This window comes from Vipera ursinii (assembly GCF_947247035.1).
Source record: "Vipera ursinii genome assembly, chromosome: 15".
NCBI classification, from domain to species: domain Eukaryota; kingdom Metazoa; phylum Chordata; class Lepidosauria; order Squamata; family Viperidae; genus Vipera; species Vipera ursinii.
The window spans coordinates 3,545,252-3,561,918 of NC_139528.1; the positions used below are offsets into that span (position 1 = coordinate 3,545,252).

A 16,667-nucleotide genomic window follows, 5' to 3' on the forward strand; every position below is an offset into this window, starting at 1 on the left:
CCTACATTGCAGCATCCCCCAGTCATGTGATCAAAACTTGGGTGCTTAGCAACCAGCATGTATTAATGACGGTTGCAGCATCAGCGTCACTGGAAAAAAAGCCATTTATGAACGGTTTTCGCACTTAACGACCGTTGCAGCGTCTTTAACAACTGTGGCAAGCAAAGTCGTAAAATGGGTCCAAAATGGGTCACTTAACCGCTCACTGCCTTGCTTACCGACAGAAAATTTGGCCTCAGATGTGGTTGTAAGTACTTACCTGTTGTTTTTTAAATGCTGTGTTAATTACTGTTCCCTGCCCTGGACTCGTGGCCATGAGAAGAATGAAGCTTATAAATAAATGATGCAGAATATTATCTGGCTGCATCTCCTGCTTCTCTGGCTGGCCGAGAGTTCGAATTCATCGCAAGACGCTGCCACCAAACAAAAGACCAGAGGCTAAATGTTGCCAGAGGCTGCATCGGCCTTTTTTTTTTAATTCTTTCCATAATAGAGCTCTCTATGAATGTATAACCGCCTATACACAGATCAAAGTATTTATAATATGTACACACACATAATTTAATTTAAAAAAAAAAGACCAGTGTCTTGGTTTTTCCCACCTTCCTTTATTCCCCCCCACACACACACGCACACACGCACGCACACCAGGGAGAATGTCACAGCTGCCTCTTTAGGGAAAAGGGGCAGATGTGCCAAAGATGGGCCCAGATCTTTTTTTTTCCTCCTTTTTAAATTTTTTTTCCTGCAACAAATATACAGTAAAATATATTGCTATATACACGGCTCCCGTTTTCAAGCCACAGGGGCCCTTCCTTCCAAATTTTAGCGGGAAGGAAAGGAATTGAGAGGAAATACTAAGGTGTGTTTTTTATTGCTTTGGGCACAGGTTGGGTCTGGATTGGGGAGGGGAAGGAGGCAGTCACCTGTTTGGGCGAGGGGAGACAGGGCGTCACACCTGAAAAGAAAAGCAAAATTGCCTTTTGAACTATTGCTATATGGGACTTGGGTGAAGGACGCAGAACAAAAGGACCGGCCTTTATTTTTATTAATTCTGTCTCGGAGGGAGGGGGGCTCACTCCTTCAACGCAGCCCACCTCTTTCCTAGCTTTTAAGGCAGGTTGCGCGCGAACGAGGCAATCCCGCTCGGAGACACCCCCCCCACCCAACTCTCTGCATCCTGGTTTGCTTGTATTTATTATTCAAAGTTATTGCTTCAAAGGGATAATTCAGGGGAGGAGGAGAGGAGGAGGCAAATGGCAGGAATGGGGCAGAGATCGGCGGAGGAGTGTCCCTCCCCTGAGGTTGCGCAGAGACGGCATGCAAAGGCAAAACGAGGAGGGGGTCCCGTGCCCTCCCATTTTCCCCTCCCCGTTCTCTGCCGCACCCCAAATTCCTGGAACCGTGACTTCCCACAATGTCTTAAGGTGCTTTGGATCGGGGCATAGCCCAAGCGTGGGAACGGAGAGAGACTGGGAAGGAAAATTAGGCAGCAGGAAAGAAGCCGTCCCCGAAATGGGCCCACCCAAATGAGGCTTTCTCGCCACTTCCAGGGTGGGACAGCTCCAATTCCCCACCCCACCCCACCCCACATGCTAAAAGAGCCCTATGTCCTTTGTACACAACACTTAAACCGAGGCGATGGCTAGCATTACAGTATCTAATCCGTTCTTTCTCAACCTTGGCAGCTAGAGGAGGGGTGGACTACAGCTCCCAGAATTCCTCAGCCCACATGAATTCTGGGAGTCGAAGTCCACCCAGCTGAAAGTGTGCTGGCTGGGGAATTCTGGGAGGTGAAGTCCGCCCCTCTTAAAGCGTGCTGGCTGAGGAATTCTGGGAGCTGAAGTCCACTCCTCTTAAAGCACGCTCTCTGGGGAATTCTGGGAGCTGAAGTCCACCACCCACCCCCTTCCTGCTGCCGAGGAGGAGAAGCCCTGTTTTAACCTGCTTCCCTGCCCCCCACTTCCCGATCAATAAATTAAAATTAAAGTATGGCTTCCAAAACATATGTCCCTGTCTCCACCAACCGGCCCCGGGTGTCAAATCCAATCTGGGGAGGATTGCCGTGGGGTCTGCGTTGCGGTGGGTGTGTCGTTCTCCACTGTGCACGAAGCTTTGGGGGGAAACCGACCGCAAGGTTTGCATATGGTGAAATGCATGTTAGCTAGCGCGATAGCCATGGCGGGGATTCAGAGGGTGGAATCCAGGCCTCTGTGGTTCCTGGTCTCCGATCGCGGGCTTGGCACCCCACCCCGTCTTGGATGCCTGGGCTCCCTCACCCTCCTGAATCCTGACCCCAATTCTCAGCCTGTCCTGCCTTCAGTCCATCATGGCTTCCAACATCTCCAGGAACAGCTTATGCATGGGGATTTTGCCCTCCAATTTCAGGCTGTAGAAGTGGTGCAGCACCCGAGTGGCGGTCTGGCGCAGCAGCGGGAGGGTTAGCAAAAGGCGGCCGGCCCGGCGTGGCTCCTCTGGGCGCCGCGAGGCTTCGTACTCCAGCAACGCCTCGTGAAGGACGTCCCGGAGGCGTTGCACAGCCGCCATGTCCTCGATGTGAACGGAGTCTGGTGGCGGAAGGGAAAGCAACGGGATTACACGGAGTCCTCCACGGGTTCACTTAAGCATCATTGCGTGCTTTGCTTAACAAGGTTGGCAAAAAAAGGTCGTAAAATCAGGCACAACTTGCTTAACCCCTGTTTAAGGCAGGACTAGAAGTCCCAGTCTCCTGGTGTTTGGCCAAAGTCATCCAGCCAGTTTTCATGCCCAAGGCAGAACTAGAACTCATTGTCCTCCTGGTGATTGGGCCACTGGTTTTCATACCCAAGGTGGGACTAGAACTCACCGTCTCCTGGTGATTGGCCCAAGTTAACCTAGTGGGCTTTCATAGCGAAGGTGGGACTAGAACTCACCGTCTCCTGGTGATTGGCCCAAGTTACCTAGCCAGTTTTCATGCCTATGGCGGGACTAGAACTCTCCGTCTCCTGGTGATTGGCCCAAATTAACCCAGTGGGCTTTTGTGCCTAAAGTGGAACTAGAACTCACCGTCTCCTCATTCCTGCAGGAAACGACCAAGCCTTTGGGCTGAGCTCACCTGAGTTGGCCAGGGCCAACGCCTTCAGCAGCACGTATTCCTCGCGCTCCAAGCGCAGCGCCCGGTATTTGCGCACCAGCTGGAGGACCACACTGCTCAGCTCCAGCAGTCCCGCCGTCCGGGCTGCCTCTTCGTCCAGCGCGAAATCTTCCGCAAACACAATCTCGTCCTCGCAAGGCAGGGAGCGCCAGGCGACGCCGAGGAGCAAAACCTCCAGCCAGACGCTCTGCAGGACAGACATCTGATCGGCCAAAGACAAGGCTGGAAATCCTAGCCAGAGGAAGCAAACCAGGAATGGGGGTTGTGTGAATTCAGGCGCTGTTATTTGCCCGGTCACTACAGGCAGTCCTCGAACTTACGACCACGATCGAGCCCAAATTTTTGATCCTGAGCCAGACGGTCGCTAAGTGGGTTTTGCCCATTTTACAACCTTCCTTGCCGCCACGGTTAAATGAATCGCCGCAGTTGTTAAGTTAGTCACAGGGTCGTTAAATGAATCTGGCCTCCGCCTTGACTTTGTCAGAAGGTTGCAGATGGGGATCGCGGGACCCCTGCGACCGTCAGAAATACGAGTCCGTTGCCAAGGGTCTGAATGTCGATCATGTGACCTTGGCGGCGCCAGTGTGGGAAAACAAGTCATAAGTCATTTTTTCCCAGTGCCGTTGTAACTTGGGTCACTAAACAAACGGTTGTAAGTTGAGGATTCCCTGCACAGAAAGTGCCAATGGTCTAAGGATATATTGAAATAATATCTTTTTCCCTGATTTTTTTAAGTTGCAAGGGAATCAAACAGAAGAAGAAGGCAAAGTTGTTTTTTTTTTAACTTTTAATGGAAGGCTCTTTCGGAGGGCAAGATCAAATAGAATAATTAGAGAATATTAGGAAATTAGAAAATATTGCAGCTTTCCAAGATTTGGACTCCTCTTCACTACATTAATGGCCTTTTGGGAAGGATCAGACGGGAGGCAGACGCGGGCACAAGGGAGAGCGGAATCCCTTGGCTAAATAATGAACTTATGAAGTCACCCTATTTTATGACTTTTTTTTTTTGGCCCTGAGCGTTAAGCGAATCACTCCAGTCGTTCAGTGAGTCAGGTGGTCATTAAGCAAATCGGGCTTCCCCCATTGACTTTCCTCCTCCAAAGTCAACGGGAGCGGTTGCAAAAACGGCGATCCTGTGACCCCCGGGACACTGTAGGCCGGTTGCCAAGCACCCAATGTTTGAACCCTTGACTGTGTGGGGATGCTGCGACGGTCGTAAGGGCGAGGACTGGTCGCAAGTCCCTTTTTCCAGTGTCCATTTGCACGGTGGTTAAGCAAAAAGTCACCAGTCGAGGACTGCCTGTGTTTGTGTCCTCCTCAGAACAACGGCACTGAGACGGCTGTTCTAGGACAACAGACCACCATCGAGAAGGAAGCAATGGGCACAAATTGGGGGGGATGGGGGGGGGCAGATGGGAAATTTCAGGCCATACCTGGTATATTTTTGGCCCAGCCAATGATGACCACAATTTCCCGGTCGGCCAGATCACACAAAGTGCTTGCAGCTTTCACGGGACCCTCGGGAAGCGCCGGATCCGGCATGGCGTAGAGTTTTTCCGGTTCAGCTACCAACAAATGCGACACCATCGTGTTCATCGGGGCTGGGCGGGAAGGGAGAGAAAGAGAAGGGGATTGGCGTGAGTGTTTTTGGGGGTTTGGTTTGGTGTGTTTTGTTTTTTTTAACAGCCCAAAAGAGAGACGAAAATTAATCGGAATGAACAGTGAAGGGAGGAGAAAGGGGAAAAAGGGAGGCTCCTGATAAGCTTGTAAGCCGCCCTGAGTCTTCGGAGAAGGGCGGGATAGAAATGGAATTTAAAAAAAAAAAAGTAAAGGGAGAGAAGAAAGGCCAAAGTCTCTTTTGTGTGTGTGTGTGTGTGTGTGTGTGTGTGTGTGTGTGTGTGTGAGAGAGAGAGAGAGAGAGAGAGAGAGAGAGAGAGAGAGAGAGAAATGGAATTATTGTAGGCTAGTTTGATGACTAGAAAAATAGATGGTAGAGAAAAATGAAGGTAATGCTGATGTAAAAGAAAACTAGAAGTTATTTCGTGGTTTTTTTATGCACTTTACTTTTTTCTCTTTTCTTTTCCTTCCTTTCTTTTCCTTCCTTTCCTCTCTTCCTCCCTTCCTCCTTCCTTCCTTCCCTTTCTTTTCCTTCCTTCCTTCCTCTCTCTTTCTCTCTTTTCCTTCCTTCCTTCCTTCCTTCCTTTCCTCCCTCCCTCCTTCCTTTTCCTTCCTTCCCTTTCTTTTCCTTCCTTCCTTCCTCTCTCTTTCTCTCTTTTCCTTCCTTCCTTCCTTCCTTCCTTCCTTTCCTCCCTCCCTCCCTCCTTCCTTCCTTTTCCTCCCTTCCCTTTCTTTTCCTTCCTTCCTTTCTCTCTCTTTCTCTCTTTTCCTTCCTTCCTTCCTTCCTTCCTTCCTTCCTTCCTTCCTTCCTTCCTTCCTTCCTCCCTCCCTCCCTCCCTCCCTCCCTCCCTCCCTCCCTCCTATTTAAAAGAAATAAAAGAAAGGGACTATCCAAGTCAAAGAAGTGGAATCCGAAACGGAGGTTTCTGCACCCCGAAATTATGGAGTCAGTCAAGGCCTACTTACTTACCTGACTTCTTGGCGGTAGCTGTGGCGATCTGTGGGGTCACAAAAGTGCTGGGGTAGGGGGCACCCTCCACCTCTGGCCGGCGCTTATATTTCTGTCGACCCCCACGTACCCGATCAAGGCGTACCCCTAAAAATTGGCAAGGGAAGGGAGAAAGGAAGCAAAGTTATAACTGGGAAGAAAACATCCATTGCTAAAGACTTGTGCGTTTCTCAAACCATCCAAATTTAGCCTCAAATCTTTTACCCTTCCTAAATCCTTCCTTCCTTCCTTCCTTCCTTCCTTCCTTCCTTCCTTCCTTCCTTCCTTCCTTCCTTCCTTCCTTCCTTCTTTCCTTCCTTCCTTCCTTCCTTCCACCTGGGATTCAACTGTGGCATGAAGGGGGCGGGGAAAGCAACTCTTGTTACGCTCAGAGGCACTGTCTTCAGAATTCAGCACCCAGCTGGGGCAAAGCACAGTTGAAAACTCTGCAGCCCGGCAAAATTTGCCAGCCAAGATTTTCCCTTCTTCAGCAAAATGAGACTAATGGGTGTGGGTGGATTACAACTCTCATCATCCGCACCCATGGCAGCTGTGGAGGATGGGGATGGTTTTTCATCAGCTGCTTGTGAAAGCCATGTTTGGAAAGGCTGTGAAGAAGAAGGAGAGAAGGCAAGGAAGGAAGGAAAGAAGGAAGGAAGGAAGGAAGGAAGGAAGGAAGGAAGGAAGGAAAGAAGGAAGGAAGGAAGGAATAGATGGGAGGAAAGAAAGGAAGGAAGAAATGGGAAGGAAGAAAAGAAGCAGAAGGAAGGAAGGAAGGAAGGAATAGATGGGAGGAAAGGAAGGAAGGAAGGAAGGAAGGAAGGAAGGAAGGAAGGAAGGAAGGAAGGAAGGAAGGAAAAAAGAATAGCTGAATAACGGAAGAGCAGATTTGGAAGGGACCCTGGAGGTCTTCCAGTCCAACCCCTGCTCAGGCTATTCAGATCTTCCTCCCAGAACGCCTCTGGCCAACAGGTGGTCCAAACTGAATGGAACTACAACTCCCAGCATTCACCACTCTAAGGAAGCCGGGAAGTTCAGCAATAATTGATCCATTGGTCGCCCCATCACTGAGACTTAAGCCCCTTCCCCCCAAAATCTACCTTCCTTCAGCATGCCCACACGGAGGCACTTCGTGAAACGACACGCCTGGCAGGCCTTCCGGCGACGTTTGGTGATTTCACATTCGTTACTGGCCGGGCAGCTGTACTCAATGCTTCCTGCAGGACAGAGCAAAGGCAGGCACGTTCATCCCTTACCGACGGTCCTCGCTTTACGACCCTTCCCTTAGCGTCCATTCAAAGTTACGACGGCACCAAAGAAAGCCACTTAGGACCCGCTTTCACACTTAGCGACCGGTTCACAGCATCCCCGTGGTCACTTGATCCAAATTCAGAGGCTTAGAAATGGACTCATACTTACAACGGTCGCCGTGTTTCCCCCCCCCCAGTCACCTGATCCCTTTTGGCAACCGTCTGAGGAGCCATCAGCTTCACTTAACAAGCCTGTCGCTAATTTAAGAACCGCAACGATCCACTTAACAAGTGTGGGAAGAAAGGCCGTAAAATGGGGCAGACAACTGTCTTGCGTAGGAAAAAAAGAAAATTTGGGCTGTAGTTTTCTCAAGGCTCAAAAGCAGCATAAATTCAATTACTGAATAGGCCGACAACTGGATAAAGCAGTTGTACCTGGCGGCAATTCGGGTAGCTTTTATTGTTCCCTATTTGATATTCCCCTCGAGGAGGAACAGCGTTAAGAAAACTGGTTTCCTCAAAGCTGACAAGTTTTTTTAAGGAAGTCTCTTTGGATAAACGACTTTTAGCTCCTGGAATTCCCCTCCTGGCTTGTGAAGCAACCGGATTGACAATTGGGGAGTTTCAAAAAGATTCCCAGTGATTTGTCATCGTGCGGACAGGTGCAAAGTTAGAGAAGAGCTTGGATTTTAAAGCCAGGGTGTGCGAATCTAAAGCTATCTTTTTTTATTAATCCCATTTATATCCCGCCCTTCTCCGAAGACTCAGGGTGGGCTTACAATCTATTTAATGTCTTGGGTTTGAGAGAGCGTATTTCAATCACAGCAGCAGATTTGCATTCGGCTTCCTCCTTGGGTTTCCAAGAATCAAAAGGGTTTTAAGAGGTTTCAGCCCTCCCTCGTGTTTATTTCTGATTTATTTTCTGACGTTGGTAGCTGCAGAAATTCAGGAAAAAATACTTCGGCTGGAGCCGTGCAAGTCGCATTTCATAAGAACCATTTAAAACACAGTTCTCGACTGACAAAGTTTGTCTAGCTGACCGTCTGAACGACAACGGCACTCCCCCCAAAATGACTTACAACCTTTTTTCACACTTGTGACTGTTGGAAGTGTCCTCGTGGTCACATGCTCAAAATTAAGACGCTTGGCAACCGACTCCTACTTACGACGGATGGTTGCAGCGTCCCAAGGGGTGTGTGTGTGTGTGTGTGTGTGTGTCCTGCGATCCCCTTTGGCGACCTTCGGGGAAGCAAAGTCAAACGGGGAGCCCAGATTCACTTAAGAACCGTGTGTGACTCAGTTGACAACCGTGGTTGATTCCCTCAGCCATTGTGGCAAGGAAGAGTGTAAAAATGGAAGAAAACGTACTTGCTTAGTGACGGGAATTTTGGGCTTAGCTGTGGTTGTAAGTGAAAGACGACCTGTAGCAGATTTGCGCCTTTGTCTTCCAAGGGAATTGGACGGTCCTTAAGTGAACTTGGCTTCCCTTCCAGCTTGTCACAAAGAGTGATCCCGTAACATGGCGGTGACCGTCGTAAGGGCGAAACCACGTCCGAGCCTCTTTTAACAGCGCCGTTTAGTAACTGAGCAGTCACTAAACGAACGTTGGTGGGTCCTTCAGGTCATCCGGGTAGGTTAGTCCTTGAGTTACGACCGCGACCCAGGCCAAAATCGATGTTGCCTAGCGAAACGTTTCTGAAGTCAGCTTGCCCCATTTTACGACTCCGCTTGATGCGGTTGCTAAGCAAATCATTGACTTTTGTTAAGTTAGCAACGTTAAGTCCCCTTTTTTCCACAGTAACTTTGAACTTCGATCATGGAATGAACTGTGCTTACGCTGAAGACTATTTGCAGTCAGGCAGGAGAGGAAGAAACTTTCCTACCCGTTAAATTATAGCTTTTTTTAAAAAAAAAATCACAGGCCTGGAAGGGACCTTAAGAGGTCTTCTAGTCCAGCCCCGAAAGTGAGCTTCTATCGGGTTAAGGAGGAAGGAGCTTCAGCAGAGAGCGGTGGGGTGTGTGTGTCTCCAAACACGGCCATGTTAAGCCGCCTGGACTTCAACTCCCAGAATCCCAGGCTGTGGCATTCTGGGAGTTGAAGTCCACAAGGCTTAAAGTGGCCACGTTTGAAGGCCCCCTGGCACAGATAGAGCCAGAAAAAGGAAGAACTGACCTTGGATCGTTCGCTTGAAGAACGCTTTGCAGGCTTCGCAGGAGGCCACCCCATAGTGGTACCCCGAGGCGATGTCCCCACAAACCAGGCACAGCCGCTTGGCCATCGTGTTCAGCATATACTTTCCCCGGCGGGGAGTTTCGTCGGGGTCCTCATCGTGGCGTCGGCGGGAGGCCCCCGTCCCGGCGGGCAAGGTGCTCGCGGTCTCGAGTTCGGCCGGAGCCCCGCTGGTGCTGGTGTCGGAGGAGCCGCTGGGACTGTGTTGCACGAGGCTATCCGGGGAAGCCGGCTCGGTTTTGATGAAGAATTCCGTCCGGCGTTCCCGGGAGGACATGGCTGGACGGCTCTGCAGGAAGGGGCCGAAGAGAAAACCAGGCGCAGTCAGAATAGTTGAAGTCAGGGGGGGGGGGGTTGTTCAGACAACCTGTTTAAGCTGGTAAAGGAGAATATTTGTAGGCCAGGATTAAGATGAAGGGTCCCTGGTGCTCTCTGAGCTGGGTGGTTTTTCTGCAGACGTTTCACGACCCAACTAGGTAACATCATCAGTGCTAGAAGGGAGGGGGGTTTGCAGAGTGGAGGAAGGAGGAGGAGGAGGAGGAGGAGGAGGAGGCAACTGTGGGGGCCTTGGATGCTCTCTGAGCTTGGTGGTTTTCTTGCAGACGTTTCATGACCCAACTAGGGAACATCATCAGTGTTAGAAGGGAGTGGGGTTTGAAGAGAGGAGGAGGAGGAGGAGGAGGAGGAGGAGGAGGACTGTGGGGTCCTTGGTGCTCTCTGAGCTTGGTTGTTTCCTTGCAGTCATTTCATGACTCAACTAGGTAACATCATCAATATTAGAAAAGGGGGGTTTGTGGAGAGGAGGAGGAGGAGGAGAACTGTGGGGTCCTTGGTATTCTCTAAGCTTGGTTGTTTCCTTGCAGACATTTCATTAACAAGCTAGGTAACATTATCCTTGCTAGTAAGGAGTGGGCTTTGCTTTATCTAGGTTAAAGACCAAGTCGCATTCAGACAACCAATCCAGTTTGGTTCATTCGTTCGGTCGTGTCTTGGGCAAAAGCCAGCCGACCTGAGTATCTCACCCGGCGACCCTGCAAATGCCCCCCTCCCCAAAAGACTTACGATCGTTAAGCCAACAGAGACTGGGTCCTCCCCAAATTAGCCGTGACTTTAAATTTCTAGATCTCAAGATGCAAACGGGTCTCCGCAGTTGGGGAGGGAGGGAGGGAGGGAGGGAGGGGGGGACGAAAGCAAAGAAGCTGCAGGTTTCTTTTGGGGAGGGTGAATTGGAAAGAGCCCCCCCTCCCGCACCTTACAGCTTACTTCTACGACCTGCCCCCCTCTTCGGCTATTGGAGCAATTTGTAGATCCCGGCACCCAGCCAGGAGAATGAAGCTGTTTCAAGGTCACTCCAGGGAGATCCAATCAGGCATGGCGAGGAGAACGGTGTGGGGGGGGGAGAGGCAGGAATGGGAGCAGACTGGGTCACCTTGGGTGCCCCCTCCCCTTTTATTCCTCCCAACTTCCAACGATGCACTTCCCCCCCCCCCTCCCTCCCTGAAAATCTAGGGATTCAATCTAGCCAGTCTATGGTTAAAAACTGCCCTCTTTCTTTCCTGCCTTCGGTAGCTACGAAGCGTCCTTCTCGCCAAGCCGTGGTCTAGACAGACCACGATCATTTGCAAAAGCACAACCCTGGTTTGGCCCCTACCTGGCCCTTTTCTCAGCCAACCTCCCGCAGAATCCCGGGGGGGAGGGAGAAGAGGGGGCTGAAAATAGGGGTGTTCCAAAAAGCTGACCTAAAACACAGGTTTGGAGAATCCCTTCCCGTATCTAACCGGGGTTTGTTTTGTTTTGGAGCACGTAGCCTAATATCCTTGTAAAACCCAGGGAGCAAACGCTCCCAGCCCTTTTGTTCCTGCGGGAAACAGTTGGCTTTGCGGCGCAGAGATGGGTTACGGAACTCTAACCATGCACACAACCTATAAAACTGATTAGTTCTTTCTTTCTTTCTTTCTTTCTTTCTTTCTTTCTTTCTTTCTTTCTTTCTTTCTTTCTTTCTTTTCCTTCCTTCCTTCCTTCCTTCCTTCCTTTCTTTCTCTTTCTTTCTCTCTTTTTCTTTCTCTCTCTCTCTTTCTTTTCTTTTCTTTCTTTCTTTTGCATTTTTTGGTTATGCAGCTGGAAGGACCTTTGTCCTCTTCCGCATGGGCCAAAACTGTTGCCTTATCCGACAAGGAGGGCCAAAGTGGAATTGACGCAGGGGTTTGTGTGTTTGTGTGTGTGTGTGTGTGTGTGCGTGTGTAAAATTGGGAGCCTTTGGTCAACTTTCTTCCACCCTTAGGGGAGCCCAAATCTTTGCCAAGTCTTTCTCCAACTTTGCACTTAGAAGGGAAAGGGACATTACATAATTCCCGCCCCCCCCTCCGCATGCAGTCTCCAATCCATGACTCAGGGAAGCTGCAGGGCCTATGTTCCACCACCCCCACCCCCACCCCCAACCCAGCAGTTCCTGGTTGCGCACAATCTCCCTGCACCCAGAGGGCATGTGATAGTTTTGCAAAAGATCATTTCACCTCTAAAGTCAGCCTCGCTGACCTTTGACCTCCCCGGGAGTTGATTCCTGATAGGCATGGTGGAGACTGGGTTCTACCACCAACACACACACACACACACACACACACACAAAGAGAGAGAGACAGACAGAGACACACACAAGCCACAGTACCTCTTAGCATGTCGAAATTAAATTCAATTAAATTTCAAAGGTGCCTCTGCACCAAGCCCGCATTCACACGTGTCTTGGCGCCAAAGAGGTCCAATTGGGGGGGGGGGGGAGGCTAAAAGGTCACGTCCAGTTGTCAGAAGCATTGCTGGACCGTGTCCGGGTGTGGGAAGGCCCCCCCCCCCAGGTAATCCAGGCACACTGGGGATGTGTGTTTCCCCACGCACACATGCTCTTCCACCATGTGCTTTTTGGAAAGAGCAAGCTGGGTGTATAGGCACATGTGGGAATGAATGCATGTCTGATCCTCCCACGGAGCTCCCTTGCAGGGAATGGTCCCCTCTTCTTGCCTGCGCCCCCCCAACCCCCAGACCTGCAAATATGTCCAGGAATGTTCTCTCTCTCTCTTAATCTCTCTCTCTTTCTCCCTCTCTCTTTCTCTCAATCTCTCTCCCTCTTTCTCAATCTCTCCTCTCTCTCTCTCAATCTCTCTTTTTCAACCTCTCTCTCCCTCTCTCAATCTCTCTCCCTCCCTCTCTTTTTCTCAATCTTTCTCTCTCTCTCTCAATCTCTCTCTCCCTCCCTCTCTCTTTTTCTCAATCTCTCCCTCTTTCTCAACCTCTCTCTTTCTCCCTCCCCCTTTTTCTCAATCTCTCTCAATCTCTCCCTCTCTCTCTCAACCTCTCTCTTTCCCTCTCTCAACCTCTCTCCCTCCCTCTCTCTCAATCTGTCTCCCTCCCTCTCTTTTTCTCAATCTCTCCCTCTCTTTCTCTTTCTCTCTCTCAATCTCTTTCTCCCTCCCTCTCTCTTTTTCTCAATCTCTCCCTCTCCCTCTCAATCTCTTCCTCCCTCCCTCTCTATTTCTCAATCTCTCCCTCTCTCTTTCTCTCTTTCTCAATCTCCCTCCTTCTCTCTTTTTCTCAATCTCCCTCTCTTTCTCTCTCTCTCTCTCTCAATCTCTTTCTCCTTCCCTCTTTTTCTCAACCTCTCTCTCTCTCTCTCTCTTTCCCTCTCTCAACCTCTCTCCCTCCCTCTCTCTCAATCTCTCTCCCTCCCTCTCTTTTTCTCAATCTCTCCCTCTCTTTCTCTCTCTCTCTCTCTCTCTCAATCTCTTTCTCCCTCCCTCTCTTTTTCTCAACCTCTCTCTCTCTCTCTCTCTCTTTCCCTCTCTCAACCTCTCTCCCTCCCTCTCTCTTTCTCAATCTCTCCCTCTCTTTCTCTCTCTCTCTCTCTCTCAATCTCTTTCTCCCTCCCTCTCTTTTTCTCAACCTCTCTCTCTCTTTCCCTCTCTCCCTCTCTCTCCTGGCGCCAGAGGGCGCCCACCTCTCCGCCTCCCGACCGGCAAACCCGCCCCCCACCTCCCCAAATTGGGCCAGGATCCGCCGGCCGTGACATCCCCCTTCCCCGCCGCCAGACACGGCCGCGACCCTCCCTCACGCCCCCCCGGACCCCCGCCCGGGTCCCGGCTTGCTGGAGAGGGAGGGGGAGGGGGAGGGCGGGCGCTCCGTCCCCCCCTTCCCCTGGCCCGGCAGGCAGAGAGGCAGGGGCGCCCCACGTGTCCTCCCCCCACCGGGACCTCGGGACCCCCGTGTCCCCCCCCCGGCCCGTCCCCCCCGGGAGGGAGGGAGGGAGGGAGGGAGGGAGGGAGGGAGGGAGGGAGGGGGGGGGCTCGGGGACGGCACTGACCTTGGCGCGGCGGAGCAAGGGCTCGGCGCGGGGGCGGCGGGGCGGGCGGGGGCGTCCGTCCGGCGGGCTGGCTCAGAGGCCCCTGGGGCCGGTCCCCCTGCGGGCCATGGGCTGGCGGAGCGGCGCGCGGGGCCCCGGCTCGAGGACACAAAAGGACAGCGCAGCCCGCTTCCTACTCCGCTCGGCTTCCTCCAGCTGGCGGGGGCGGGGCCCGGGGAGGGGCGGGCGGGCCGGGGGGCGGGGCCACGCCCGAAGCCCCGCCCGGATCGCTTCGCCAGCCTCCTTCCTCCCCCTCCCCCCCCCCGCCCGCCCGGTCTCTCTGCGCGCCTCCCCGAGCCTGGAGCGGAGGGATGGAGGGAGGGATGGAGGGATGGATTCATATGGCAAATAGACAGATAGATAGATAGATAGATTCATATGACAGACAGACAGATAGATAGATAGATAGATAGACAGAAAGACAGACAATAGATAGATAGATAGATAGATAGATAGATAGATAGATAGATAGATAGATAGATAGATAGATAGATAGGGATGGATGGATGGATGGGTAGGTAGGTAGATAGATAGATAGATAGATAGATAGATAGATAGATAGATAGAGATAGAGAGAGAGAGAGAGAGAGAGAGAGAGAGAGAGAGACAGAGAGAGAGAGAGAGAGAGACAGCAGACAGACAGACAGACAGACAGACAGATAGATAGGGATGGATGGATGGATGGATGGATGGATGGATGGATGGGTAGGTAGATAGATAGATAGATAGATAGACAGAAAGACAGACAATAGATAGATAGATAGATAGATAGATAGATAGATAGATAGATAGGGATGGATGGATGGATGGGTAGGTAGGTAGGTAGATAGATAGATAGATAGATAGATAGATAGATAGATAGGCGTCAACTCCCCTCCGCCCAGTGCGTTCCCACAGAGAGGGCCTCCTCAGGGTGCCTCCGGTCAGAGAATGTCGGCTGGTGGCCCCCAGGGGGAGGGCCTTCTCTGTGGGCGCCCCGGCTTTGTGGAATCAGCTGCCGGTGGAGCTCCGGATGGCACCGGATCTCCGCTCCTTCCGGCGCGGGTTAAAGACCCACCTATTTGAACAAGCTGGCCTGGCCTGATGGGGAATTAATTTGGGTTTTAAATATTGCTATATTTTATTGTTTTATCGTGGGCATTAATTTAATTCTATTTTAACTTTTGTAGTTTTGTATTTTTATTATATGCCCTGTACACCGCCCTGAGTCCCTTGGGAGAAGGGCGGTATAAAAATTTAATTAAATAAATAAAATAAATAAATAATAGGGATAGATAGAGAGAGAGAGAGAGAGAGAGAGAGAGATAGAGAGAGAGACAGAGAGAGAGAGAGAGAGAGAGACAGCAGACAGACAGACAGACAGATAGATAGATAGATAGATAGATAGATAGATAGGGCAAATAGACAAATAGAAAGAAATTAGATAGATAGATATAGATAGATTCATATGACAGATAGATAGATAAGATAGACAGATAGATATAGCTAGACCAGCGGTAGGCAACCTTGGCTCTTTTATGACTCGGGCACTTCAGCTCCCAGAATTCCTGAGCCAGCCAGGCTGAGGGAAAAGGGAGAGGTTTCCAAGCTGAGCCATGCTGGCTCAGGAATTCTGGGAGATGAAGTCCACGAGTCATAAAAGAGCCAAGGTTGCCTACCCCTGAGCTAGACAGACAGATAGACAGACAGAGAGATAGATAAATAGAGATAGATAGGTACATAGAGATAGATATAGAGATTCATATGACAGATAGATAGATAGATAGATATAGATTCGTATGACAGAGAACTTCCTTCCTTCCTTCCTTCCTTCCTTCCTTCCTTCCTTCTTTCCTTCCTTCCTTCCTTCCTTCCTTCCTTCCTTCCTTCCTTCCTTCTTTCCTTTTTTCTAATGATTCTGCTGAAATTCTAAATTGCTACATTTATGCAGCTTCAAAATTCTGGATCTCTGCAAGAAGACTTCCCCGCTGGCTGGGGAATTCTGGGAATCGTTGCGGTCGAGCAACACTAGCTTAGATGATTCAGACCGAAAAGCGGCCCTTCGTTGGCTACAGAGCGGGCCCTCCTAGCTGAGGATGATGGGATTTGTAACCATCAGCGCTGAAAATTCCCAGCTGGTCTCCTGTCTCTAGGCTCTTTGCAGTCCCAACAACTGGCCAGTAGAGGTCGCACCTCCCTCAAAGTGGACAGCTCCCTATTTCAGCCAATGGCAGAATGAAAAAAGATAAATTAAAAACAGGAAAACGAGCAAGCCATTAGTTGTTCAATCTTTCCCACAGCCTGGAATTCGGGATTCCCGCTTCCAAAACTCCCAAGAAAAGTTCCTCGTCTAGTTGCATCATCGAACTGAAAACTGCTGTTGTTAGGTTATCACCGTTTGCTTAATAGCCAAAGTTACCATCGGACGGAAAAAGTGACTTATGACCGGTCCTCTCTCTTACGACCATCGCAGCATCCCCCACAGTCATGTGATCAAAATTTTGGCAGTTGGCAACCAGCAAAGTGTTCACAATGGTTGCAGCATCCCAGGGGACACGTGATCGCCATTCGCGACCTTCCCGGGCCAGCTTCCGGCCAAAGTCAACGGGGGAAGTTGGTTTCTCTTAACGACCGCCTACTTCACTTAAAAACGGCAGTGATTCACCTAACAACCCTGAGGAAAAAGGTTGTAAAGTTGGGTGCAACGCGCCGAACGGCCCGGTTATTTAGCAACCTTCTCATGGTCGTAAGTTGCACCCCTTTCTCTTGGCGTGCGTGCGCACAGCGTGTGGGAGGAAGGAAAGTCGCAAGCAGGACAAAAATCAGAGCCAGAACAGTTACTGAAAGTCTAGGGAAGGAAAAAAAAACAATGTTGAATTTGACTTGGCATGAGAGCTTTTGGCTTGGATGGACTGTCTGCTAATGGCTTGGCCTTTCTGCCCCACATTAGTCCTGGATTCAGATCGATCAGTTGTCACACAGAGAATCTCAGAGGATGGATGGCAAAATCGGCAAGAGCCCACCTGTTTTTACAGCAATAAAACAGAACAGAATGCAGAATAGAATAGAATAGAATAGAA

At 50.6% G+C, this 16,667-nt stretch overlaps 1 protein-coding gene across 4 annotated transcripts; it reads right to left on the minus strand.

Annotated features, from left to right (window-relative positions):
- Positions 1 to 439: 439 nt before the first annotated feature.
- On the minus strand, positions 440 to 13,786 carry ESRRA (estrogen related receptor alpha). 4 transcript variants are annotated; one of them, XM_083374017.1, is made up of 8 exons: positions 13,023 to 13,047; positions 10,485 to 11,239; positions 9,165 to 9,510; positions 6,842 to 6,958; positions 5,724 to 5,849; positions 4,570 to 4,737; positions 3,095 to 3,364; positions 440 to 2,567 (listed from the first exon to the last, which is right to left on the minus strand). In XM_083374017.1, exons 3-8 carry the CDS (start codon positions 9,496 to 9,498, stop codon positions 2,320 to 2,322), a joined length of 1,263 nt encoding a protein of 420 aa, XP_083230143.1. In that variant the 5' UTR covers positions 9,499 to 9,510; positions 10,485 to 11,239; positions 13,023 to 13,047; the 3' UTR covers positions 440 to 2,319. The 4 variants fall into 4 exon arrangements, with proteins under 4 accessions (XP_083230143.1, XP_083230142.1, XP_083230144.1 ...); XM_083374016.1 differs by lacking the exon at positions 13,023 to 13,047 and adding an exon at positions 12,869 to 13,004; XM_083374018.1 differs by lacking the exons at positions 10,485 to 11,239; positions 13,023 to 13,047 and adding an exon at positions 13,570 to 13,786.
- Between the last annotated feature and the right edge of the window lie 2,881 nt (positions 13,787 to 16,667).

Coding starts and splice junctions, on each gene's coding strand:
- ESRRA (XM_083374018.1), bottom strand. CDS start 9,498: ATGTCCTCCCGGGAACGCCGGACGGAATTCTTCATCAAAACCGAGCCG. Junction 6,959..9,164: donor CTTCAAGCGAACGATCCAAG/GTCAGTTCTTCC, acceptor TCTGTCCTGCAG/GAAGCATTGAGTACAGCTGC. Junction 4,738..5,723: donor AGCTACCGCCAAGAAGTCAG/GTAAGTAAGTAG, acceptor CTTCCCGCCCAG/CCCCGATGAACACGATGGTG.